This window comes from Magallana gigas, chromosome 10 (genome assembly GCF_963853765.1).
Source record: "Magallana gigas chromosome 10, xbMagGiga1.1, whole genome shotgun sequence".
Classification (NCBI taxonomy): domain Eukaryota; kingdom Metazoa; phylum Mollusca; class Bivalvia; order Ostreida; family Ostreidae; genus Magallana; species Magallana gigas.
This window is the reverse complement of record NC_088862.1, coordinates 2,812,622-2,838,108: the sequence shown is the minus strand read 5'-3', so window position 1 is coordinate 2,838,108 and position 25,487 is coordinate 2,812,622. Positions and strand designations below refer to the sequence as shown.

Below are 25,487 nucleotides of genomic sequence, written 5' to 3'. Positions count from 1 at the left end.
ATTTCTGAAAGCAACAAACTAAAGAGACCAAATTTAAACAGAAGGCGGTCCTTTTTTCAACAAATTAAAAGTAACTAAAATAATTTGCGAAAAGTTATATTCACCGTGGAACACTTCGATGAAAACGACGTCAATCTTAGTAAAATCTTATTTTAACTTCAGATGAGCCAAAAAAAAAAATAGAACGCAAACTCATGTCAGTTGAACACTTTATTTTTGACACATATTGATATACAATTTTGGTCTCTATAATTGAATGAACCCATAGAATAACGTGGCTGTAGTGTTGAATAATTTTAGAATCGAAAAAAAAGCAGAATTTTTGTTTTCTATAGAAAGGTGACTGTTTGCTGTAATCTCATTTTCTGATTAGGTATCACATTCTGTATAATAAAAAAGAATCACAAATTATTAACAACATATGTTTTGAGATACATTACATGTTTCTGATTATCATTCGAATGTTTGTCGTGTTTCTGTAATTAAATTATGCAAGAATTAGATGTTTAGATATAAACAATCTTTCTAAATGTAATGAAAATTACTTTTTTTTTCTAAGATATCAAAAATTATATATTGAAAAGAATCAAAATATTAGACAAATGTTCAATATAAATATTAAAAACATATACCAAAAGGATCCTGTCTGTAGAGTCCTTTAATGTTGTGCTCCTTGACATATTTTTTTATCATCTGCTTGACATTCACATCGGGATCCTTCGACCGGGTCAAAATCACGTGATAGTTGTACATGGCGGGGGTACACCTGGGCGGGTTTTCCGCATCAGAGTACGTGTTGTACCAGTATACATTACTAACACTGAACGGTTCTTCCTCTGTCATTATGTGCTCATTGATAATCCTACCTGTAACGCCTAAAACAACCAACAGACAAGCATCATCTATAGAACCTTAACCCCAAATACTTGTATTCAGATAGTTGAATGGTCGTGGCCCTTAGATGACACATACAATTATACAAAAATAAATACTGACGATTTATGGATATTTAATCAAAAGCATGAACGTGAGTTTATAATAGTGATGAACATTTTTGGAAATAGAAAGAAAGAAAAAACGTAGAGATTCTCCTAATTTCATATATTTTTTTTAAATTTTACTTGAAATTTTCTAGAGTAAAACTTTTGGACAAAAGGTGAAAAATACGAACAATCTTTCCCATATATCAACTCTATCCACTTGTGGTTGCCTAATCTTCCCATATCTTTCACCACATAGTTTGTTAAGTTGTAACAGGCCTGTCTGAAATCAGCGATCAAACATGTATTTAATATCAATTTGAAATACATCTTAATGTGCATACAATCCTATCCAAAATGGCAATGTTTAAAAAAAATTAAGATAACTAAGGTTTTGGTCATTTTATTTGCATGTTAATTTGCCTCGCTATTTTTGTTTGGGGTGGCAAATATAGACACAGACAGTCAGTGACCAAGCTTATATCATTCTCAAAATGTAAAAAAAAAAAACTTCTTATTTTTTAGAAAACAAATATTGAAAAAGTCACGAAAACAACGATAAAAATCACTCAAATCAACTGAATTTAACAGTCATTATTTTTTTATTCATCTGCGTTAGCTCATAATCTAGCAATTATTTTTAAAGAAAAGCTTAAATTGACTTAAGTTATTAAACAAACAGCAATGAACTATAACGTTTTAATTTGTTACTTCTGATTATTCCTTCTATGAAAAAATAACAATATTTCATACTTCGCATCAATTTTGCATTATGTTCATATGATCTTAACATCTTTACAATAACACATATTTAGACTATACATTACTCCAACATCAAAGTATTTCATTAAAATGTTTTGGTGTTAATAAAGAGCTAACTCTTACCCGTTGTATCTGGTTTCATAATTTGTAGACTTTGCCTCGGAGCCATACTTATTGTGCACGCTGACATAGTGGTCCACAGACTCAGGGTGATTGGTCATATACACATAGGCAACATATGTGGGATTATTGGCATAGGACTTAAATATAGCAAGGTGTTCAGTTATCAACTCATGGAGTGGATTTTTAAAAGAACGTTGAGATTTTACTTAATTTTAGTATTGTATCAATTCCTTGCCGAGTTTTATCAGTATTGCTTGTATGATTAAGTTAATAACAACCAATGCACTGGATATGCTAAATATGAATTTTAAGTAAACAAATGTTTATATAGACAATAAAATACCTTTGCCTTCAGATTTTTAAGGGTGGATGTAGGGTATTTGATATCATGAATGTTGAAATATAAATTCAATTCAGAAAAAAAAATCATTAATATATAAACTTTAAAAGTGTCTATAGAAAACAGGATTACAAAACGTACCTGTGTCATAAGTCCTGCTAGGCCCAGTAACAACAGATATTTGGTGCTTGCCATTTTAATTTGCTGAATAGTTAGTTGTGCTATACACTTTTATATACTTTTGCAATTAGTAAAGGAACTCCCATAATCCATAATGTATCAGTCGATTAAAATAAAAGATATATTTATTCTAAAAATAATTGATAATTTGTGCAGCTGTTATCAAATAGGTAGACATAAATAAACTTAGTGGAGTAAAACTCCGCTTTTAATGTCTGTGGCAAAACGTGGCTGCAACAAATGGTTTTGTTCTTATGAAAACAATTAGAAACCATTTAAATCACCATAAGTTTGTGGCAAAACGTGGCTGCAACAAATGGTTTTGTTCTTATGAAAACAATTAGAAACCATTTAAATCACCATAAGTTTATCCAAATGAAAAGTCTCACATCCCCCTCCAAAGCAATAATTCTACTTATAAGGTGACACGATACAATTTTTGATACACTGTTTGTATCAATCAATTTAATTGTGTATCGTCATAGCTCAGCGGTTAAAGTATCAGGCTTGTGAACCGCAGATCATGAGTTCGAATCCGCCTGTAGCTTTTGTTTATGTTTACTGAATGAAATTTTTAACAATATCATTTTTATCTAAAATTGCACATTGTTTTGCCTATTTGACATATATACTTCTTATCCATCAAGCTCTCTATCAAAATCAAGTAATTTTCTGCTGATTTGAGAAACTATTTAAAGGTGTAGTGGAGTGCCTTAAGGAAGCTGTGGAATTAACACATTAACCATCCGATCTTACATCTTACAGCATATTATTTATTTAGCCATTCACTAATATCAAGTAATGAAAACATTCATATTTTTTATATTTTACCGTTTAAAGTTTTATATAGACCCTATTTTCTAAAGAAGATCAATACAATCTAAAAATAGTCACGACTATCGAATCTTTTTAAACGAGCAGTAATTTGAGAATCAATGAAGTACATTCGGTTTTGTATTTCAACCTGGGACAGAAAAATTAACCAAACAGTAGTTCATAAAACACTACGCATTCTAAAACAATTCTGATATGCTTGAAAGCAATTTATGACACTTGATATTTCTGTATGTATTGCTCGTATATTACAAGCCTAGTAAATAAATTGAAGTTATCGGACTTTTCACTTGGTAACACTCTCTGAATACCATACAAAGACCACTAGTTCGGTAGCAATGATTAAATTTTAAGTTTGTCTGTATATAGTATAGTACATGCATAGTCGTTAACTAATCACTTATATTATAATTGTAAACTTAATCATAATATACCATAATACTTTCCATTTCGACAAAGGCCAGCCTCTATACCTGCTAAACTTCTCAAATGCACTGAAACAGTGAAAATTAAGATGTGATGAAGTACACGTATATGCTCCGTATAGGACGTATGGTTTGTCCTTCAATTTAAAAATAAATAGGTAAGATAAACGAGAAATGGGTACCACAGCGTACCAAGTCAGGGTACAGTGGTTGCCGGACGTATATAAATGGGATCATCTCAAAACTGAAGATTAAATTCATGATAAATCATAATAAAAATTGGTAATGAGATTATGAATTTAGATTTTTTTAACTTAAATAGGTGATAATATTTTAAATTTTAGCCAAAACATGTATTTAGAGAAATGTGAAAAAATCCTGTGAATCATAACACACCAAATGAAAGCGGATTTATAACTAATTATATGAAATTAACATATTTTTAAGATATTCAATAAAAACGCCGGACAATGTCACAATTTCTCAACGTTTTCAAAGAGATCAATGTGTCATCAGCTGTCGTCCACAACGAAATTATTATATACTCAGTACTTAATTTAAAGAACATTTAATCATGTTGAAGTTTGCCCATTGGTCTGGTAGTCAACTTTTGAACTAACATGAAACTCCTCGTAGTAGATTTTTGTTGCAACGGTTCTTTAAAACATCTATTGGCACCTTGATTTAATTGAACAAAAACAAACAAGATCTTTCTTTTTAACTTAGCGCAGTCCTTTTTTTATCAAACTTAATAGAAGAATGTAAAAAAAAGAATAATGAAAAGTAACTCACGCTCAGTAATTGCTAATTTCAACTACAAAAAATAACATGCCAACTTTATTTTTTATTTCAACTCTGTATTTATTGACACATATATAGATATAAATTTTTGATCTTTATAAATAAATGAAACAAATATAATTGCTTATCAAATAAAGATGATGCGTTATTTTATACAATTTCAAAGAATAGAAGCGGACAAAAGTGGAGTTTTCATTTTTCTCTGCATCCAGAGTTGACTTTCTTCTGTAATCCCGTTCTCATTTCGAACTAGACGTCACATTCTGTAGAAAAAAAGAACCTCAGGTTCATTAGCAACGGATGTTTTGAAATGTAGGTACCAGTATATATTGCTTCAGATTAGTATTCGACATTTACGGTGGGACATAGATGTATGTTATTTAGGAATAAGACAAAAAATAGGAAACGAAGAGAACATCTACTGTGGTTTCATTAATATTCAAGGGCATCAATTGTCGTGGATAAAGTGAAAATCACAGTTTCAAGGATACGTAAATTCGTGGCCAATGACCCTATCAATACAAAATGTTAATAAAAATTGCACCTCAATGAATGTAATTTCGTGGATCAACTAAACAACGAAATCCACGAAAATTGGTATTCAACGAATATTGATGAAACCAGTGTCTAAGGAGGCTTACTGGTCGACAAATGAACCATCAGATCGGCCTTAAACCTTAAAATTTGATATTTTTGGCCATAAACAATTGTTCAGTGAGAAAAAAAATCCATACATTTTTGTTTTTAAAATTTCAACATTTTCCTATATCTTTGTAGAGAGCTCTCCATCTGAAGGATGCAAATATCGCTTATAAATGGCAGCGATCATTCAGCCCTTTTGTTACGCTATTCTTTACTTATAAAGAGAAAAGTTTAAAGCACAGGTACCTGAGCTTGAGAAGAAACATGGAGAACATTTGACTACTTCATTTTCTATGTAAATCTTTGCATTCAATATTGGCCCAGAGGTAAAATAAGAAGATTTTCACATTTTTAAAATGCTTGTTGCTATAAAGTATAATTACCAAATCTATAGACCTGTAGTTAAAATTTTAAATTGGACAATTAAATTGTTTTATTTCTTTGTACACCCCCCTCCCCCACCAAGTGTTGTGCTTATGAAGAAAAAAATCCCAAGTTTTCACTTTCACTAAATAAAACTTTCTGTATTAAAAAAAAATCAGTTGAGGAAAATTAATACCTCTTTAATTATGTATGATTTGTTAAAGTTTGGAAACATGAAAAGGTTACAGTTGGACCGTTAAACGCAAGATAGAAGAAAAGATGACTAACCACTGGACAAGATATACATAACCTGAAAATCTCAGCAAAGCTTAGAGCTCCGATAGAAAAAAATTAAAATACTTTAACTTTTAATTAGAATTTCTGTTTCATTTCTTTGATTAAAGCAATCAAGAATTATATGTTTAAATATTAACAATCTTTCCTAATGTAATGAAAATAACCGATTTTTCAAGATATGAAAAATCAAAATATTTGAAAAGTATATACAATCATGAATGTAAACATATACCAGAAGGGTCCTGTCTGTGAAGATCCATAATGTTGTTGTCCTTAACATATTTTTTGATCATCTCCTTGACATTCTCATCGGGATCCTTTGATAGGGTAAATATCACATGATAGCGGTATGTGGCGGGGGTACACGTGGGCGGGTTTTCAGGATCATCTGAGTACTTGTTGTACCAGTATACATTGCACACGCTGAACGGCTCCTCTTCCGTCAGACGATGTTCAACGATTAACCTACCCGAGACGCCTAAAACAACCAACAAACAAACCATCATGTATTGAACCTCTACTTGTATTACGATGACTAAATGGTCGTCGCAATTTTTTGACCATGTTAATCTCCTTACGATGAATAGGACTGTTTTCAAAACCCTTAGATATTTTTTTTCTTTACTGAATATAGTTTAAATCCAAAATTATCATATGTAATTTATTAAGATATATCTGATGTATTATTTGTTTACCATCCAGCCTCCATATTTTTGGAGTTCGGACGTTTTATGGTTATTTAACCAAAGACACTTGAGTACTTGAGTTGATAATTTTTGTCTAAAAGTCTTAGAAAATAAAAAAAATGTTGAAAAGAGGTATTCTCTCAATTTCATTTTTTTGAAAATTTCAGCTTGGAATATTTCTGGAGTAAAACGTTTAGAGAGAGGGTGAAAAATACGAACAATCTTTCCCAAATGTCACTTCTAGCCAGTCATGGTTGCCCATACTTCCCATACTTTCCACCACAAAGTTTGTTAAGTTGTAACAGACTTTTCTGAAATCAACGATCAAACATAGGCATGTACATGTATTTAATATCAACCTTAAATAAATCTTATTGTTTATAAAATTGTATCATTGATGGGAATGATATAAAAAAAGATGTATTTTATAAAGATTTTGTACTCGATACTTATTTTACATTTTAATTCGCATCGGGTTTTTTTCGGGAAGGGGGGGGGGTAAAGAAATATAGAGGTAAACAGTAAGTAACTAACATTCTATTATTTACAAACTGTAAATCTTTCTCAATTTTAAAAACAAAACATCGACAGGAAACATACTTTTTATTCCTATTTCTTTTGATGTATGTTAACGATGCTTGATTTTAATAGCCATGAAAACAAAGATAAAAATGAATTACAGATAATGATAAACTAACAAATTTTATAACTTATTTTATTTTCTATTCAAATGCGTAAGATTAATTGTCTTTGGTCTTTTGATGTTTTTTTTTAATTTTGAATCGAAACTGCAGTGAACAATATCGTGTCTAAATAATCAAACATTGATTTTAATAAAATCCATAAGCAAATATAAATCATTTTGTTTGAAAAAAAATCGTCAGTTAATTGGATAGAGATAAATATTACAATATTTGATATCTCGTTATTCTTCTGCATTGTTTTTCACATCCGCACTTCTTAATCATAAAACAGCTTTACACAATAGATAACTTCAACATACAAACATTTTAAATATGCCTGAAATATATTTTGTAGATTATAACAGTAACAAAATCTTACCCATTATATCTGACTTCATAATTGGTAGATTTTGCTTTGCTGCCAAGCCCAGTATGTGCGTAGACATAGTGGTCAACAGACTCGGGGTGATTGGTCAGATACACGAACGCTCCGTCAGGATGGAAGGTGGCATAGGACTGAAAAAAAACCCAAGGCTGTTCAGTTGTCAACACTAGATCTGGATTTCTAAAACTAATTAAACTTGGATTTTTACTTAAAACTTAAGTTTTTACTTAAGTTTGATTTTAAATCTTTGCCAAGTATTATCAACACCTGCTTTTTAAATAAGACTCAGTTAATGCACTAACCATACTAAAAAGAATTTGGGGATATGTTTGAAAAGGATAATTAAAATGAAATTTATTTATAGAAAGTAAAATAAAGCTAACCAAAAACCTTTTTATTTGTAAAAGTTGCTAAAGAGTACTTGTTGGAATAAATGATTAAGTACAAGTTTCACTCAAAGAATGAAATCATAATATCTATATAGATTTTAAAAATGTATATACATGTTGATATATGAATAACAAAACGTACCTGTGGGACCATAAGAACTGCCAGGCCGAGTAACAACAGATGTTTGGTGCTCGCCATTTCAGGTGTACTACTTTGCTGAATTGTATGATTTTCTTTACATTTTTATATACTGTTGCAATGCTTAGGACCTCCCATAATACAAATAAATACCAATCGATTGAAAAAGAGAAAACCTTCAATCTATTCTTTAAGAAATCGATAGTATCTAAAACTGTTAGGGTAGAGTCAATGATTAGAAAAAAGAGGACTCATTGAAGTAAAACCCGCTCTTAATGGTCGTTGCAACACGTGGCTGCAACAAATGATATTGTCAAGGTTTATGACATTGTTTATTGAATACAATTTGAAACAATTTAAAAAATGTTAAAATTTCTGAAATTAAGAGTGTGAATGTTTACATCAAAAACTTATATCAGATTGACAACAAACCAATTATTCTCAAGGATCTATAATATTTAAATTTTATCGGGGGCGGGGGGTAAAGGAATTCCTGTTAGTTTCAATGAATCTATTATATTACTATTTTAGCAAGGGAAACATACGTAAGGGCAATAATGTTAAGATTATCTTTTTGGTTTAAGATTAAGGGGATATAAAAAAGAAATAAATAAGTTTCAAAATATCTATAATATTTGTATTAAAGCAGAGGCACCCAAGAAAACCAATATTTTTTAAGTTATCTATCATACTTGTATTTTAGCTTTGACGACAAACAAAAGAATTTTGATTATTTTCAAGGTATCCATGTTATTTGAAAAGGCGAGAAAAACAAAGTATTCAATAGATTTCATGGTATCTATAATATTTGAATTTCACCAGGGGAGACGTACAATATGACATCAATAAATTTAAGGTGATCAATATTATAAAAGTGTAACAAATACAAAGGTTTGATATGATAATTTTATTTTAATACTGTGACAATGTTGTGGGCACAGCTGTTAATATGAAGTACAAGTAAAAATCAAATATCAAGTCCAATCAAATATCAACATGGGCAAGGGGCCCCCAAGCAAAGGGCCCCAAAATCATGTATATACAACATTGCAGCTAAACGCATAAAATATTAGCGCAAATTCAAAGGTCAAATTTAAACAACATACAGGTTCACATTTAGCGAACAACAGTGTTTCAATGTTTTAATCTTTTGGCGTGTCTGGCTTAACTGGAGCTCATGCACTATACACTTGGAGCCACAGGGAGATGCCCTGCCTGTCTAATGTGAGAATTGTCCCACACGGTCTTATGACAGCATCCAAAAAACACATGTTTAATTAGTAAAGATCCCATAAACCATAATGTCTCCCATTCAAAAATGAAATTAATTAAATATTTGGTATGCGAATGTAAGAGATATATGATGAAGATTTCCAGCGCCCTGATTTCTGGATTTCATCGGTAGAAAGCCCTATTACAGCAAGGTCAGTGCATGCCTCTATCCGAAAAGAATGAGACTTATATCCTGAGCTGTAAGGCAATTGAAGTTGTTTAATTGCCTTCGAGAAAACTCTTGTAAATTGATACATTATATGTGGGGACCAAAAAAAATGACAAAACAATGGTCCTGAACCCCCCCCCCCCCCCCCGTTCTTACCCCGGCAGAAGAAACTAATGTAATAAGAAACAAGCCGATATGGACATGCTACCATGTCTATTTGTTATACAGTTACCTTACCCAACTGGTCTGTTTTTTTAATATCGGATAGTCAGTAAGATGGATTGCTTGTCATGGTCAAATGCCAAAAGTCAAATGAAGTGTGTTCTGTTGAAGAAACTTACATGTTCTACTTACTTTATACTAAGAATGATCAAAAGCCAAAGAAAATGCTGCAGAGAAAGCGCTGTTTTAAAAGCATCGATACACAAGATTGGTAAAACCTTGATGTTTTGGAGAACTGATTTTGTTGTTGGTAACCTAGCATCTGCCTTGTCTTTTGAACGTTTTATTCCTTGCTGTAACTTTGAAACAAGAAATTTCTGGATCTAGTGTGTTTTGCAATTTACTTAAAAATGAGATTGCAGACAAATATGACCTTACTGTAGTAAATGCAAGTCAAGATGATAATAAATGTAGAACGAATTGCACAGTTGCAATTGAGGAGGCCATTCTATACACTTAAGCAGATTGCATAATTTGCTATAAACGGCCAATTCTCCACGATGGGACTTGTGTGTGTTTTTAGACACAGATGCTTCTGACTGTGTAAAGCAATTCAGACTGGAAATAATGACCGACTGATGTACTTGCTAAAACATTGTCCTTGCTTGCTTTATATACTGCGGGAAATAAAATATTTTATTCTATGAGTGAATAATTTCTAGCTTTCGGATTTGCTCAAATCCAACTATCTCAGAAGAAACAAAACGTTATAATCACTTGCATGTGACCTAGGTCAATATAACATTTGATTTTCTCTACATTGGACTAAAAATAGATCGTCCAATGAAACATCGCGTTTCTTAATTTGTTCGGCAATGGCTTCAAATTAAAATTTAATATATATCTGTATCAATTCATCGCTGAATCATATAATAAAATAATTATTGCTGGTTTTTTTATCAATACGATGATTTAGCTACCCTCGAAGTGCAATATTCTGCCGACATATGTGTTTGAACCTATCTGTATTCCATGTATATAATTATGTGCAAATACTGTCTTGTCCCTTTTTTTGTTTACAAACATCGGATGCACTTCTTAATTGTCGCGCCAAAATCAGCGCTTGCCCCATTTGTCCCACAAATTTTAAATTTTTTAGCCGGGCTCTGCTGAAAGCAGAGTCCTGGCTGTAGGCAGGCAAATTGCCAATGTTACTATAAATAGCACAACTTCAAAAGTAAACAGAAAACCAACAAGCGTCAAAGTAAAAGCTTCCGTTTTACAAAATAGTTACACTAAGAGCCACGTTTTGTCAAAAGTGTTGGTATTTTGTTTCTTTTTTTTTTAATTTCGAGAGCATTGTCTATCTTTTTAAGTTTTCTTATTAATAACGTGTTTTAAAAACAAGGCTGCATTTTGGACAAATACAATGCACATGAATTTCCATGAACTACTTTCCTGCGCGTTGAAGAAATGGGGATTGAATATATAATGCTTCTTTCAAAATTCAAGGCAGCAACTGTTGAATTTTTTTCTACTAGACAGACATATTTTTGTTTATAGCAGCTTACAAAATTTGGTCGCTTTCTGACGCTTTGTCGGCATTAAAAGCATGAGAGAGAGAGGGAGAGAGAGAGAGAAAGAGAGAGAGAGAGCTATATTTTCAGTCTTTAGTACACAATATGCATAAAAAAACACCAATAGAGCCAAGCTTTCATGATTCAGTTCTTTGATTTTATTATTGACAAAATTATTGCTATCACAAAAACTGCATGCCTTTTCTCTTCTACTTACATTTTATAAGCCAAACATTTTAAAACATATTTTTAAAAAAAAAGATTATTTCTATTTTTTATCAAAGAGTAAATTCTTATATTTTGCAAGTGTTACACCGCTACATTTACATTTTACAAATTAATCGACATCATTTATATCTAAAACAAAAGTCTCAAACATTTTACTGATAAAAAAAGACTTGGTGGCAACATGTTACATATTGATTCGAAGTAGCTTTTGTTTGATGTTTTATCATATTATAATTTAAGAGCCACAAACTGTTGCATGTATATTGCGGAGTTATTTTAAAAACCTTCTAAAATATATTTTTTATTTTACTGCTTATGTAAATGAAACCTACGATTGATTTTAGTCAAAACTAACAAAAAACGATTTTAATTTTGTTTTCTTTTTAGAGGTGCATTTGATAGCAAATATGTAAATGCAACTTAAATATGTTGAAATCAGATTAGTAATTTTCCATTTTAAACTTACATTCTTCCTTTTTTTTAGGAATCCTAACAAGTGGGCTTATTAACTAAACAATAAATAAATCGTTTTAAAAGTTTATAATTTGCACAAGTATATACCGTATTTACTGAAAACACGTGTAACAAGAATAAATTTCATACGTTCATGGTAAATTTGAAAGGTACTACAGCGAACCAAAAACAATGCTAAAATCAATATGAGCTGCATTTTTCAATTCATTACATTTCATTAAGCAACAGATTTTTGTACTATCAACACATAGCAAATTAATTCTATATAGACGAAAACTTTCAATTTGAGAAATATAAATAGATTTTTCATAAAAAGAATTGATGATTTGAAATGATTTCAATAAATTTCTTTTCTTGCATTAGACATCAAACTGGGACATATCCTCTCTGTATCTAAAAGATAAATACTCTATGGTATATAATGATTTACCAGTAAGTCGATGGGATGAACAAAATGATATTTTGGACATTGATTTATTAGATATCCAGTGTCATAAAAACACAAAAGACTCCACACTATGATAATTTAACAGTAGCTTTTAAATTGAAATGTTCAGTTTAATTTGTACCTTTCTCGTCGCTTTCTATATATGCATTCCAGGATTTTGTTTTTCAAATTTCTTCAAGACAAAGGGATGATGTTTGAAATTGGTATATGTGACTTTTAGTTAAAATGTTGGTTTAAAAAAAAACAACGTATTCTATTCAAAAGTAATTTGTGTAATGTTTAAACACGTGTCGGTTTGCATATTCCTCGGTTTACTGGTACAAATAATGAAGTATGATTTTTTTATAATTATTGGAAAACAAGTAAAGGTATTGAATGCAGAAATATGCCTTTGGTTTGGTTAAAGTATCGTATACATCGTTCAACGATGGTATACCCGATTTTCAAACAATATTTTACACATACTACATTGGAAAGCAAATGAAATTGTGTGTTTCAAGTATTCATATCTCTAAAAGAAAAAAGAGAAAAATGACATGAATAATAAAACCTTTTACTTTCTGTCATATAAGTAACAGATATTATTTTTGAAGTGAGTGTAAGGACAGTAGCAAATATAAGATCATCATTTTGTTTAATGACATTTTCTGTCGTAAACCTTCCAGTAGATTGATCCAGTTTTTACATCATTTTGATTTCTTTATCATTAACTCGACATTTCACTGTATTCAGAAAAATGATTATTTTCATCATTAAAGGTATAAGAGAGAGCACTTATTAAAAACATGGATACTTCAGCAGGTTCGTCTTACTATCGACTTTTGCTTTGCTGTTAAACTTATATAATATATGTCTCTGAATTCGTAGAATTGCCCGTTTTTCTATTGATAATGATTGTTATTTTTTTTAAATTCTAAATAAAAGAAATGAAAGCAAATCATTTTTATAAATATACTTTTTAACCAGTAGGATAGCTAACAATTTACACTAAGAACAGCAAACAAATGTATTGGGGGGGGGGGGGGGATTGACATCAGTGTAAAAGTAGATAGAAACTGGAAAATGGGGTGTTGATCATGCCTTCATAAAAAAACAGGAGCTCCAGATGTCGCTCTTACAAAGGAATTTTGATTTACTAAAAAATGCGAGGTAAATATCTCTTCACTAGTATGATAATAGTTAAGTCGTCTGTTTTCCTTTTATTTCATTAATCTATCTGGTGTATTATTCTGCTACAACAATACATTTAACAGTTGCATAGTAAATTAATGTAATCACCAACATATCGATCATTTAGCAATGCACCTTTTAGGACTAGGTGTATAATAGACATTTGATTAGATACTTTTTTTCCTAAAGTTTTCCTATCTTAATGTGAAAAGTTTAAAGTAAAAACACAGATGGGTGCAGTGTTTGTAATTCATGTTCAGTATTCTATGAGTATAACTTTATACCATCCCTTTTTTCGGTAATGTTGGGTTATTACCCCTGTATCATGTGTGAAAAGTCTGAAAACTATGTAATATACTAGTAATACTTATTTTTCATTTTAACAGCTGATCAGCAGTCATTAGTATGAAAAACTTGCTCATGTCTCTATTTTTTGATAATCAGTGCTCTTTTTTATCTCTTTAATGATGCCAAACACAGAAAGGTATAGAGGAAGAAGTCAAATTTCTGAGACACTAAAATTTTGACAACATTATATAAAAAATACAGAGAATTGATCTACCTATACATCTATTAGAGTTAAGGTTTACGACAGAAAAAGTTCTGTAAGCATCACGGTGAACTTATAGTTTATAAAGTAGGTAACTTGTAGACAAACTTAAGGGGTTTACTAATATATTTTTTAAGAAAAATAAATGCGTGAGCCAGACAATTTAATCTGCTTTATAGCGTGTAAAATCGAGTTTGAAAATCGGACGTACCATCGCTGGACGGTGTATCAGAAGATTTAGCCACACCACTAAGATATTTCTACATACCAATACCGCTATCTATTCTACCATGTGTTGCAAACCTAATGTAAGCTTTTTTAACATTGCGCAAATTTCTGAAAAATTCAATAGGTCTTTTTTAAAACCGAATACTTATCCAAAAATAATACATGTACCAATCACAAACATTATCATTTTTCTTATACAAATTCAAAAATTTAAATAAAAAAACATTCCAGGAAGACATATAAGCGTAAGAAAAGATAAAATTCAAACTGTACACTTCAAGGGCTTCTACCGTTAATCAATACTTACTCTCTCATTTTGTTTATCGCACTAACTTCGTGTTATTTTTTTAGACACGTACAATGTAAAGCTTCAAAGGAAAAGTGGGCTGGGTGTCCCACATTTTCAAACTGCAAACACTTTTCTAAAATTTACAAATAGAAATTGAATTTTCATTGAGTTGTCCCTACCACTTTTAAGAGGATGAAAAAACTAGAAGTAATATAAAAAAGATTAACAGTTCAATTGAAACCATAAGTATACTATCCCTCCTTCTCCCGGATTAGGATTATCATGATTTAACAAATTGGGTTTTTTTAGGGGGAAGGATTTTTTTTTTCGTTTTGCTCGTAAAGATTTTTTGGGTGAGCCCACCCCCACCCCCCCCCCCCCCCCACTTTCAAAAACGATATTATGTACCTGAATTATATATAAGCAGCATTGATTATGTTGTATTATTTGTCCCCTCCCCACCCCACCCCCTCTGATGCTTCGTGTCTGAATAAACTAGTATTCCTTCAGATTCCAAGTGTAATTTAAAACGATAAATTAATATCATAATTATGCTATTAATTTCAAAAAAGATGCTTCATGCCTGAATTATACAAGCGCGACATTTATCATGTTGCATAATTCGCCCAACCCCCCGACTCCCCCACACACCACCCATCCGATGCTTCCTGTCTGAATATTCCTTTAGATTTCAAAATTAATTTAATACGATAAAATAATAACATATGTTATTTATTTTAGGTAAAAACACAAAATGCAAATGTTAGTGAGGTCCTTTAAACCTAGATTCAGGATAGCTAGAGAAAGTACACTACGGCCAGTGCGGATCCAGTATTTTCCCATGACCCCGTGATGGTGTTTTATCCTTCCGCGATACACCGTCGCGGTATTGTCATCGCAATGATCGTGGGGCCATGGGTTTACAGCGATGGTGTAAGACACCGTAATAAGTGTAAGTAAGGTCTCAAGGACTAAATCGAGAAGAAGAAAAGCTGCCCTCGTTTGCTGTTTTAATTTTTATCAGAATAAAGATATAATAGCATATATTAATAGGGGAAAACACATTTTGATTTTAAACTTTTAATGTAACAGGTTATCGATTTAAAATTTACCAGCTGCTATGAGAACATAAGTCTGATATTTTTCTCCGAACATAAATTATGATTCAGACAGGTATACTAAAAAAATAACAAGATCAATGTAAATCAGTGTTTGAACACATCGCTCTCTCTCTCTCTCTCTCTCGCTCGCTCGCTTTCTCTCTCTTTTTCTAATGTTGCTATAATCCTATGGATGATCAAACTGTTGTCAATAGAAAAAAGTATGGGTACCATAACTATTTATCAGTCGATAAAAATTATTCAACATCGTGCTGTTTTATTTAAGACTCTTATATGTTTGGATCTTCTGTTTGAGATGGGAAAGGGGAGAGGTGTCATCCATACTCTTCATTTCAGAAATATTCAACATCTTTTATTGTGGCTTGGGACACCTTCACATATTTCTATGTAAAAATTCACCACTACCCTCCCCCCTCATTATGGCTCCACTCAAACCCCAGCTTTTCTGGCCAAATGGTTTTTGAGAAGAAGATTTTTTGTAAAAAAAAAAAAAAAAAAAAAAAAAAAGAACGGCAAATTTCAATAATTCTTAATTATCTGTCCTTGAAATTCCCCTCATTTTATGATGCTTTGCGCCATTTTTGGTTGAAATTGGACCAGTTGTTCTGAAGAAGAAGTATAAATTGTAAAAAAAATTATAGACAGACGGACGGACGCTCGACAAAAAGTGATCGGAAAAGCTCCCTTAAGCTTTCAACTCTAGTTAGCTAAAACCATGAACTTTTACAAAACCATTTGTTGCAGCCATTTGTTTGCAAAGGCCATTAAGATCGGGTTTTACTTCACTGAGTCAATTTATTTCTTTCTATTTGATAACAGCTGCATATACTATCAATTTTTTTAAGAAAACCGATATTTTTCTGTAATATAGGCGGTCCTCAAGGAGTTGCAACAGTATATACAATTTTAACCGCATCTTACTATTCGGCGAAGTGGTACATCTAAAATGGGGAGCGTCAACCATCTGTTGTTATTGGGGTTCGCAGTACATATGGTCACACAGGTTGGTTTTGTAATTCTTATATCTATATACATTTTTGAAATCTCTATAGTTGTGATTTTTTTCGCTGAGTGAAATTAATATTACAACATTCATGTCATCAAGTACTATATTTCAACTTTTACATATATGAAGGTTTAAGGTAGTCCATCCATAACTATTATATTTCATATCTAATAAATTGTAAGTTTGATAATTAATATTTTAGTGTGATCTTAAGGGGTTTATTAAAGAATAAAGATTCACCTTTGAAATTAAAAAAAAAAAAGTTGAATACTAGTAATAACAAATATACCATATGTTGAAGTTAACATTGAAGTCTGCATTTTCAATTATATTTTAAGTACAAGTAAATTTCTCACATTTCTCTTGGTAAAAAGTTGGAGAAGCTTTCTCTTTCATGGAATATGCTAAAATAAATCATTATTTTCCATACATAATTTCAGAAAAAGTTTTTTTTTTTCATTTTCCTAAAGGGCGGACAAGTTTTGACTTCATACATACTCCCGAGTTTGGTTTATGTCAGCCTCATAATAACTTTAAAATGCACATTTGATGTAGTATAGATCAATGCAAATTGTTAAATTTGCCTTAGTTATGGATGGACTACCTTAAGTTCTGGGTTTTTTTTTTCAACCTGTAAAATATGTTTTATTTTCATTATCTATGTCAGAAATAACTTCCAATTCTTTTAATAGTATATATATCTTGTGCAAAGTATATTGAGTGTTATAAACTTTATCATAAAAGCAACTGCTGATAATACTTAGCAAATATTTGTCATCAAACTTAAGTAAAAACTTGAGGGTTTTTTTTTGGGGGGGGGGGGGATCAAAGCATATGTTGATAACTGAACGGCCTTGGTATATTTCAGTCCTATGCCATCCTTCACCCTGACGGAGTCTATGTGTATAAGACCAATCACCCCGAGGCTGTGGACCACTATGTCTTTGTGCGTTATGAGATAGGATCCGAGGCAAAGTCGACCAATTATGAGATCAGACACAATGAGTAAGAATTTGCTACTCTTATCAAATCAAACTTATGCAGATGAACTATGAAATATCAAATATTGAAATATTTTTTTCTATGCAATTTAACGACGAAATATTTACAAACAATTTTTATTTGCTTATGGATATTGTCAAATCCCATAGAAGTTTGTCTGAAAATCCAGAAGTCTATGACAGTTTGTGAATAATATAAGGGTGGTTTCTGACTGTTCACCTCTATATTTATCAACCCCACCCCCAGCCCCACCCCCCCCCCCAAAAAAAAAAACAACAAAAAGAAACAATACAAAAAAAAAGAAATTAGGCGAAATAACTTGCAATTAAAGTTATCAATATTGTCAAGGACAAAACCGTTAACTATCTTATTTTTCTATTTAAACATTGCCATCAATTATGCAATTTTGTGCGCAATAAGATTATGTAAAGTTGATATTATATGCTGCCATATGTTTGATCGTTGATTGCAGAAAGGGCTGCTACAAATTGACAAACTTTGTGGTGGAAAGTATGGGAAGTATGGGCAACCACGACTGGATAGAGGTGACATTTGGAAAAGATTGTTAGTATTTTTCACGTTTTATTTAACCATTTTTTTTCTAAAATAAGATTGGATATGATATTTTTCACTATAAACTTTGTTTAGTAATGCAAATTTTAAAGTTTAAAATTTTAACACTTTCCTATTTTTGTATGCAGAGCTCTTCCTTTCAAGGAAATTAACATGATCTAAAATTGACTACAACCATCCAGCCAAATAAGTACAAGTATTCTGGGCCAGGTTCAATACATGACAGTTTGTCTTTTGGTTGTTTTAGGCGTCGCGGGTAGAACAATCGTTGAACATCGTCTGACGGAGGAGGAGCCGTTCAGCGCGATTAATGTATACTGGTACAACAAGTACTCTGATGATCCTGAAAACCCGCCCACGTGTAACCCCGTCATGTACCGCTATCACGTGATCTTTACCCTGTCAAAGGATCCCGCGGACAAGTTTTGACTTCATACATACTCCCGAGTTTGGTTTATGTCAGCCTCATAATAACTTTAAAATGCACATTTGATGTAGTATAGATCAATGCAAATTGTTAAATTTGCCTTAGTTATGGATGGACTACCTTAAGTTCTGGGGTTTTTTTTTCAACCTGTAAAATATGTTTTATTTTCATTATCTATGTCAGAAATAACTTCCAATTCTTTTAATAGTATATATATCTTGTGCAAAGTATATTGAGTGTTATAAACTTTATCATAAAAGCAACTGCTGATAATACTTAGCAAATATTTGTCATCAAACTTAAGTAAAAACTTGAGGGTTTTTTTTTTGGGGGGGGGGGGGATCAAAGCATATGTTGATAACTGAACGGCCTTGGTATATTTCAGTCCTATGCCATCCTTCACCCTGACGGAGTCTATGTGTATAAGACCAATCACCCCGAGGCTGTGGACCACTATGTCTTTGTGCGTTATGAGATAGGATCCGAGGCAAAGTCGACCAATTATGAGATCAGACACAATGAGTAAGAATTTGCTACTCTTATCAAATCAAACTTATGCAGATGAACTATGAAATATCAAATATTGAAATATTTTTTTCTATGCAATTTAACGACGAAATATTTACAAACAATTTTTATTTGCTTATGGATATTGTCAAATCCCATAGAAGTTTGTCTGAAAATCCAGAAGTCTATGACAGTTTGTGAATAATATAAGGGTGGTTTCTGACTGTTCACCTCTATATTTATCAACCCCACCCCCAGCCCCACCCCCCCCCCCCCCCCAAAAAAAAACAACAAAAAGAAACAATACAAAAAAAAAGAAATTAGGCGAAATAACTTGCAATTAAAGTTATCAATATTGTCAAGGACAAAACCGTTAACTATCTTATTTTTCTATTTAAACATTGCCATCAATTATGCAATTTTGTGCGCAATAAGATTATGTAAAGTTGATATTATATGCTGCCATATGTTTGATCGTTGATTGCAGAAAGGGCTGCTACAAATTGACAAACTTTGTGGTGGAAAGTATGGGAAGTATGGGCAACCACGACTGGATAGAGGTGACATTTGGAAAAGATTGTTAGTATTTTTCACGTTTTATTTAACCATTTTTTTTCTAAAATAAGATTGGATATGATATTTTTCACTATAAACTTTGTTTAGTAATGCAAATTTTAAAGTTTAAAATTTTAACACTTTCCTATTTTTGTATGCAGAGCTCTTCCTTTCAAGGAAATTAACATGATCTAAAATTGACTACAACCATCCAGCCAAATAAGTACAAGTATTCTGGGCCAGGTTCAATACATGACAGTTTGTCTTTTGGTTGTTTTAGGCGTCGCGGGTAGAACAATCGTTGAACATCGTCTGACGGAGGAGGAGCCGTTCAGCGCGATTAATGTATACTGGTACAACAAGTACTCTGATGATCCTGAAAACCCGCCCACGTGTAACCCCGTCATGTACCGCTATCACGTGATCTTTACCCTGTCAAAGGATCCCGCTGAGAATGTGAAACAGATGATACAAAAATATGTGGAGGAGAACAACATTAGAGGACTACGCAAATACGACCCTGCTGGTACATGTTAACATCATTAATAACATATATTTTAAATATTTTGATTTCAAGTTTTGGAAAACTGGTAATTTTTTATCATGTTTAGATAATATATTTAGAAAAACTGCCTCCACATCTAAACATCAGATTATTGAATGAATGAATTACAGAAAAAGGACAGTAAATTTACTTATTTTTTGTTTAAATTATTTTTTCAATTGAAGCTCTACGCTCTGGTGAGTTTTTCCTGTTAAATATATTTTGTCCAGCGTTTACCCCCATCTTTCCCTCTGTCCTGCGTTTATTGGTCCGATTGTAACTTCTTCATGTTTTCAAACTTTGAACAAATCATGATACATAATTTAAAAGGATTTTAAATTCTTCAAATGATTGATCATGTTTTATATAGAAGAGATATTTTTAAAAAAAACAAAAAAAAACGTTGAATACTGGATGGAATCTTTCTCCAGAACCCCAATACCTGAAAAATCTTAAAGAAATTGTCATACAATTGTCCAATCGTAATAAACCTCAACCGGGGGGGGGGGGTGCTTATAATAGAAAGGTACAAAGGAATACAAGTACTGTCCAGGGGCCAAAGTCTAAACAATTTTAAAGAAGAAAAAGGAAACATTCTTATTTTAAAATTCTTTATTTAACTACAGGTCTGAGGTGTTGTAACTTTGCTATATGATAACAAGGCAGATCTAATTGTTTATGTGCTGATTTCTCAGCCTCTTTAAATCGATTGTTTTTTACTATTTTTTAAAGGAAAAGTTATAAACGTCAGGTACTTAGTTACTTACTTACTTACTAATTTATTTACTTACTTACTTAGAAATGTATTTGACCAACAACAGTCCTCCAACGAACACAAGGCTCTAGGCTCTAGACTCTAGGCTGCTCTGACGGCACTGTTCCAGATCATATTGCCTTCATGATCTGTCTTTGTTGGAATGAAACAGTTGATCGGAAGGTCCGTGTCGGCTGGTTGTATGTCAGTGTTCTACCCATCTCTTCAGATGTTCATCAGTTGTCGCAAAAGGGTTCCCATTTTTGTCTTTTACTGGCTTGTTTGTCTGTTGAAACTTGTTTGAGAGCTTTTTGGAGAGTTTCCCTGTCCTGCTACTTTTTCCGCTTGTTTGTCTAGATTGTCGATATCCTCTCGTTTATCTTTCCGGATGCTTTTCTTAACTTCTTTGTCTGTGGTTGTATACCCTCCCGAGCTTTTGCTTTTGCCGGCTATCGTTTAGAGCCACTTTCTTCTCCTTCACATCAATTTTCTTCATTGTGTCTGCAGATATCAACTCTCTGTGTCGAGTCTCTCTTCTTCCAAGGACTTTTTCACAAGTACCACGTCACATCTCACTTTCTTGGTCTTGAGGAGACTGGCATTGTACTTTGTCATCTTGTTTATTGTGTTATTAAACTTTCTTAGTCTAACTGCTATTATCAGTAGATAGTGGGCTGATGGATTATCTGCTCCTCTCATTATCCTGATTTCTTTCCATGCTCTACAAAATTTCTTGCTTATGCAGATGTGGTCGATTCTCTGTTATATGATCTGGTGATCTCCAGGTGGCGTTATAGATTTGTTTGTGAGATAAGATGCTTCCTCCTATCACAAGCTGGTTAAGAGGGCACAGGTTAGCAAATCTTTCACCATTCTCCTTCATGAGGCCTAATCCTCGAGTGCCCATGACTTCATCGTGGCCAGTGTTGTCGGCTCCAATCTTAACAATGAAATCGCCCATAAGTATCGTCATGTCGTTCTTCCCGGCTTTATCAAGCTGGTAGAACGTATCTTTCTTTTCATTATCAACGTCATCGGTGGTTGCGTAGCATTGGATGATGTTTCGTTTGATCTTGCAATTCGTTGTGCTGAACTTCGCTGTTATAAACCTGGAATTAACAGGTTCCCATCCAAAAAGGGCTCTATGTGACTCCAGGGATTTCATCAGTCCTACGCCTTCAGTCTGGGGGCTCCCTCCTTAGTGTGTCCGGAAAACAGCTGCGTTTCTCTAGTGTTAAGTCTCCCCTCGTCTCACTCAGTCCTAAGAGACAGATGTTGTAGCGCTTTATTTCACTCGCTGTTTTTTCGGCTTCGTGCATTGTTCTGGTGTTCCAAGTATATACGAAATCTGACGGCTTTCCTGGGTGTCAGAAATGAAATCAGTCCTGCAGCTTCCTTTCGGCTTTCGTTGCACAGCCTCATTCTTCCTCTTGAAGAAGGTCCAATCTGGCCCAATGTATACTGATTTTGGTTTGTTGCTGACAATTTGTTTTCCTAGGTTGGGTTGTCGGCCTTACACAAACTTCTAAAGACCTCCAGGAAAGGTGATTTGGTTTTAAGACTTTCTTTCCTAGATTGTTTTCCATCCCTGGATATTAAGCACAATCCAGCCATTTGGCTTTTTATATCGGTGTTTTCTTTTACCAACCTTTGCCACATGTGGTTATGGCCACAAGGCACTGGAGGTATGGAATCAGGGTTTTCCTTCTCTTAGATAGCACTGGTTTTCAGGCGCCAGATCACTAGCCTTTGGCCCTTCTCCTATCAGTATTACAGGTTCCACCGGGCTTGTTACAAACAACACGAGCAGGGTAGGAGTTAGACTTAGTTGTCAGAGGCTATCAGAGGCGCAAGCCATGAGAGCACTTTGTAGACAATGAGAGCTTATCGTCATTGCCCCCCCCCCCCCTCCCCCCGGCTATTGGTCACATACCACTATTTTTACGCAAGTAGTTCCATTCTAAAAATGTATGTATTATTTCAAAAATTCCTAGGGGTACTAAATGGTCGAATTTGGTTCCTTTTGTGGCATGGATGGAAAGAAGAAGGTTTGAAAAAAAATACAGACAGGAAAAAATTTTGAAAAATTATCTTTACAGGCGCTATAGAAAGGATGTGAGGAGGCCAATGTTTACACAAATTCCAAAGTAAAAGTGAATTTTTCATGGTAGGGGTTATTTTAGGGGCCATATCTCAGTCCCCTCTCGATTGATTTTCCTGCAGTTTGGATATGTTGTTGGACTTGTGTCATTCTATAGGTATGCTGTATTTGAACTCATTTGAGCCGGTGGAATTTTTTATATGATTTATTTTTGTATAAAGGAATAAGAGGGAAAAATAATTGTGGTCTGTGTCCTATTACAACCTCAGGTGTCCATGGCTTATAGAGACATTTTGAGAAATATATTATTGAGTACGAAGAAATATGAGTAACTCTTGTATATTCTCGGAACAGTGTTACTCATTGCATTAAAACGTGTTTGTATTTGCCAAAACATATTGATGTCAGTGAAATACATGTACTGGTACTTTTTGGTCTTAATTGAGTGAGAGATTTGACCTAAAGGTCTCTTCTTTTCAGTATTTTAATTATTTCAAAACTTTTGCATGTTGCTTATCACTTAATTGAGGCTCTTTTTTTCTACAGAATGTGACGTCTGAGATCGGGATTACAGAAGAAAGACAACTCTAGATGCATTGAAATGCATGAAAATTTTTTCCGCTTCTGCTTCTGAAATTTTTTAAATATTACGCAGCCCCGTTATTTGATTTGCAATTCTATTTGGTTTTTTAAACTATAAAGATCAAAAATGTATATTTATATGTATGTGTGTCAATAAATATTGAGTTGAAATAAAATAAGTTTGCGTGTTATTTTTTGGATCATCTGAAGTTAAAATTAGCAAAATTTACTGAGGTAGTCGATGTTTTCAACGTAGCTTTCCACAGTGTAAGTTTGTGAGTTTGATCAGAGAAGTGTTTTCCCACAAATGTTTATTTAAAAATAAAATTTGGTGTTATGATAACACCAAATCTTATTTTTGAATAAACAGTTGTGGGAAGACTGAAGGACCAGGCTCTGTTGAAAAGGAGATCTATATTTATTTATTTTTTTTTTTTTTTTTTTTTTTTTTTTTTTTGTTACTTAAAATTATTGTGCCAATTAAATGGGTGTTTTGAAGAACCGTTGCGAAAGAAATGAATAAAGTGTAGATTCACGTTGGTTAACAAGTTGACTACCAGATCAACGTACAAAGTTGGAGTTAATATAGGGATAACTCTTTGAAAATGTTCTTCTAAATAAAGTATATTAATTTTGTCGTGGACGACAGCTGCGGACACATTTCCTCCTCGAAAAACTTTGTATGTCTTTTAAAGAATATGACATATTTATGTAATCAGTTATGCATCCGCTTCCGTTAGCATTTGGTGCGTATTAATTTAGAGGCTCTATCTGCAGTTCACAATGAAGAGCAGCTAAGACGGATTTTCGCCACTAATTATCATTATTTTCAATATTAAGCTACTGAAATAAGAACTTTAAAGCCGAACGGGTGTAATTCTTCTTTGCTCCGACATTGCACTGCCATGTTGTAAATTTTGAATTAACCTGAACGTGACAGGACATATAGGCCTATAGGTTCCGAAAATCTGATAAGTAATTATGCAGCATATAGACAATAATCCCGGGACATTGCACAATTTAAAACGATCTTTGGCTTAGCTTAATTCAGTGAAACTCATATTAGAAATACAGACATAACGTACATTTTTTTGTACAATATTACATTTATATATTTATATTTAAGCTCAGAAAAGCAGCCAAGAAAATGAAAATTTCAAAGTCCAAATGGACTTGGCAGGTCCTAAACTTGTCTTTCGGTAGACAATTCAAAAGACATTTCTTAAAATATATAATGTACTTGGTTTTTTTTTAGTTTTTACAGAAATTATTTTTGGCGGAATTTTTTATTGGTTAAAAATATGTCGCCCTTTTCTGTACGAACTAATTTATATCTAAAAAAATATATATATAAGTAGTTCTCACGATATAAATAAAAGCACATATATATCGAATATATACTTTTCTTCCAAATAACATATAGTGTAAGCTTCATAAAGGTGTGGAAGGCTTAGGGTCACATTATGCAGCTGTAGCCCCCCCCCCCCCCCCCCCCCACCCTAATCCACCCACCCCCAAATGTTGTACTGCGAGCGCGGATCCAGAAATTTTTTCCAGGGGATGGGGATTCGAGGGATAATTTTGTTTCCAGGGAGGAGGGGGGGGGGGGGGCTCCGAGGCTTATTTCAGAATTTTTTAAAAAGTGAATCAAAGTAATAAATTTGAATCGAATTTTCTAGGCGGGGATCCCCCTTCTTTTTTTTAGATCCGTGCATGTGC

The 25,487-nt window shown here is 32.8% G+C and overlaps 3 protein-coding genes across 3 annotated transcripts; 1 reads left to right on the top strand and 2 right to left on the bottom strand.

Annotated features, from left to right (window-relative positions):
- Positions 1-246: 246 nt before the first annotated feature.
- On the bottom strand, positions 247-1,998 carry LOC117683717 (uncharacterized). Its single transcript, XM_034453526.2, has 4 exons — positions 1,866-1,998; positions 1,172-1,263; positions 633-875; positions 247-383 (listed from the first exon to the last, which is right to left on the bottom strand). The coding sequence occupies exons 1-4, from the start codon at positions 1,961-1,963 to the stop codon at positions 370-372; spliced, it is 447 nt and encodes a 148-aa protein (XP_034309417.2). The 5' UTR covers positions 1,964-1,998; the 3' UTR covers positions 247-369.
- Positions 1,999-4,508: 2,510 nt separating this feature from the next.
- On the bottom strand, positions 4,509-8,153 carry LOC117683718 (uncharacterized). Its single transcript, XM_034453527.2, has 5 exons — positions 8,033-8,153; positions 7,496-7,632; positions 6,653-6,744; positions 5,980-6,225; positions 4,509-4,708 (listed from the first exon to the last, which is right to left on the bottom strand). Exons 1-5 carry the CDS (start codon positions 8,087-8,089, stop codon positions 4,695-4,697), a joined length of 546 nt encoding a protein of 181 aa, XP_034309418.2. The 5' UTR covers positions 8,090-8,153; the 3' UTR covers positions 4,509-4,694.
- An 8,436-nt stretch (positions 8,154-16,589) lies between these two features.
- Positions 16,590-23,800, top strand: LOC105345744 (uncharacterized). Its single transcript, XM_066073484.1, has 9 exons — positions 16,590-16,720; positions 17,592-17,728; positions 18,198-18,289; positions 18,546-18,720; positions 18,934-18,952; positions 19,111-19,247; positions 19,720-19,811; positions 20,068-20,313; positions 23,733-23,800. The coding sequence occupies exons 1-9, from the start codon at positions 16,664-16,666 to the stop codon at positions 23,744-23,746; spliced, it is 969 nt and encodes a 322-aa protein (XP_065929556.1). The 5' UTR covers positions 16,590-16,663; the 3' UTR covers positions 23,747-23,800.
- Positions 23,801-25,487: the final 1,687 nt, after the last annotated feature.

Bases quoted from the DNA above. Each gene is read 5' to 3' on its own strand.
- LOC117683717 (XM_034453526.2), bottom strand. From the start codon at position 1,963: ATGACCAATCACCCTGAGTCTGTGGACCACTATGTCAGCGTGCACAAT. The intron at 1,264-1,865 runs GTAAGAGTTAGC...CGCTGATTTCAG, and splicing joins TATGAAACCAGATACAACGG to ACAGGCCTGTTACAACTTAA. The intron at 876-1,171 runs GTTCGTATTTTT...TGGTTGTTTTAG, and splicing joins GTTGATATATGGGAAAGATT to GCGTTACAGGTAGGATTATC.
- LOC117683718 (XM_034453527.2), bottom strand. From the start codon at position 8,089: ATGGCGAGCACCAAACATCTGTTGTTACTCGGCCTGGCAGTTCTTATG. The intron at 6,745-7,495 runs GTAAGATTTTGT...CGTTGATTTCAG, and splicing joins TATGAAGTCAGATATAATGG to AAAAGTCTGTTACAACTTAA. The intron at 6,226-6,652 runs GTTCGTATTTTT...TGGTTGTTTTAG, and splicing joins AGTGACATTTGGGAAAGATT to GCGTCTCGGGTAGGTTAATC.
- LOC105345744 (XM_066073484.1), top strand. From the start codon at position 16,664: ATGGGGAGCGTCAACCATCTGTTGTTATTGGGGTTCGCAGTACATATG. The intron at 17,729-18,197 runs GTAAGAATTTGC...CGTTGATTGCAG, and splicing joins TATGAGATCAGACACAATGA to AAAGGGCTGCTACAAATTGA. The intron at 19,812-20,067 runs GTTAGTATTTTT...TGGTTGTTTTAG, and splicing joins GGTGACATTTGGAAAAGATT to GCGTCGCGGGTAGAACAATC.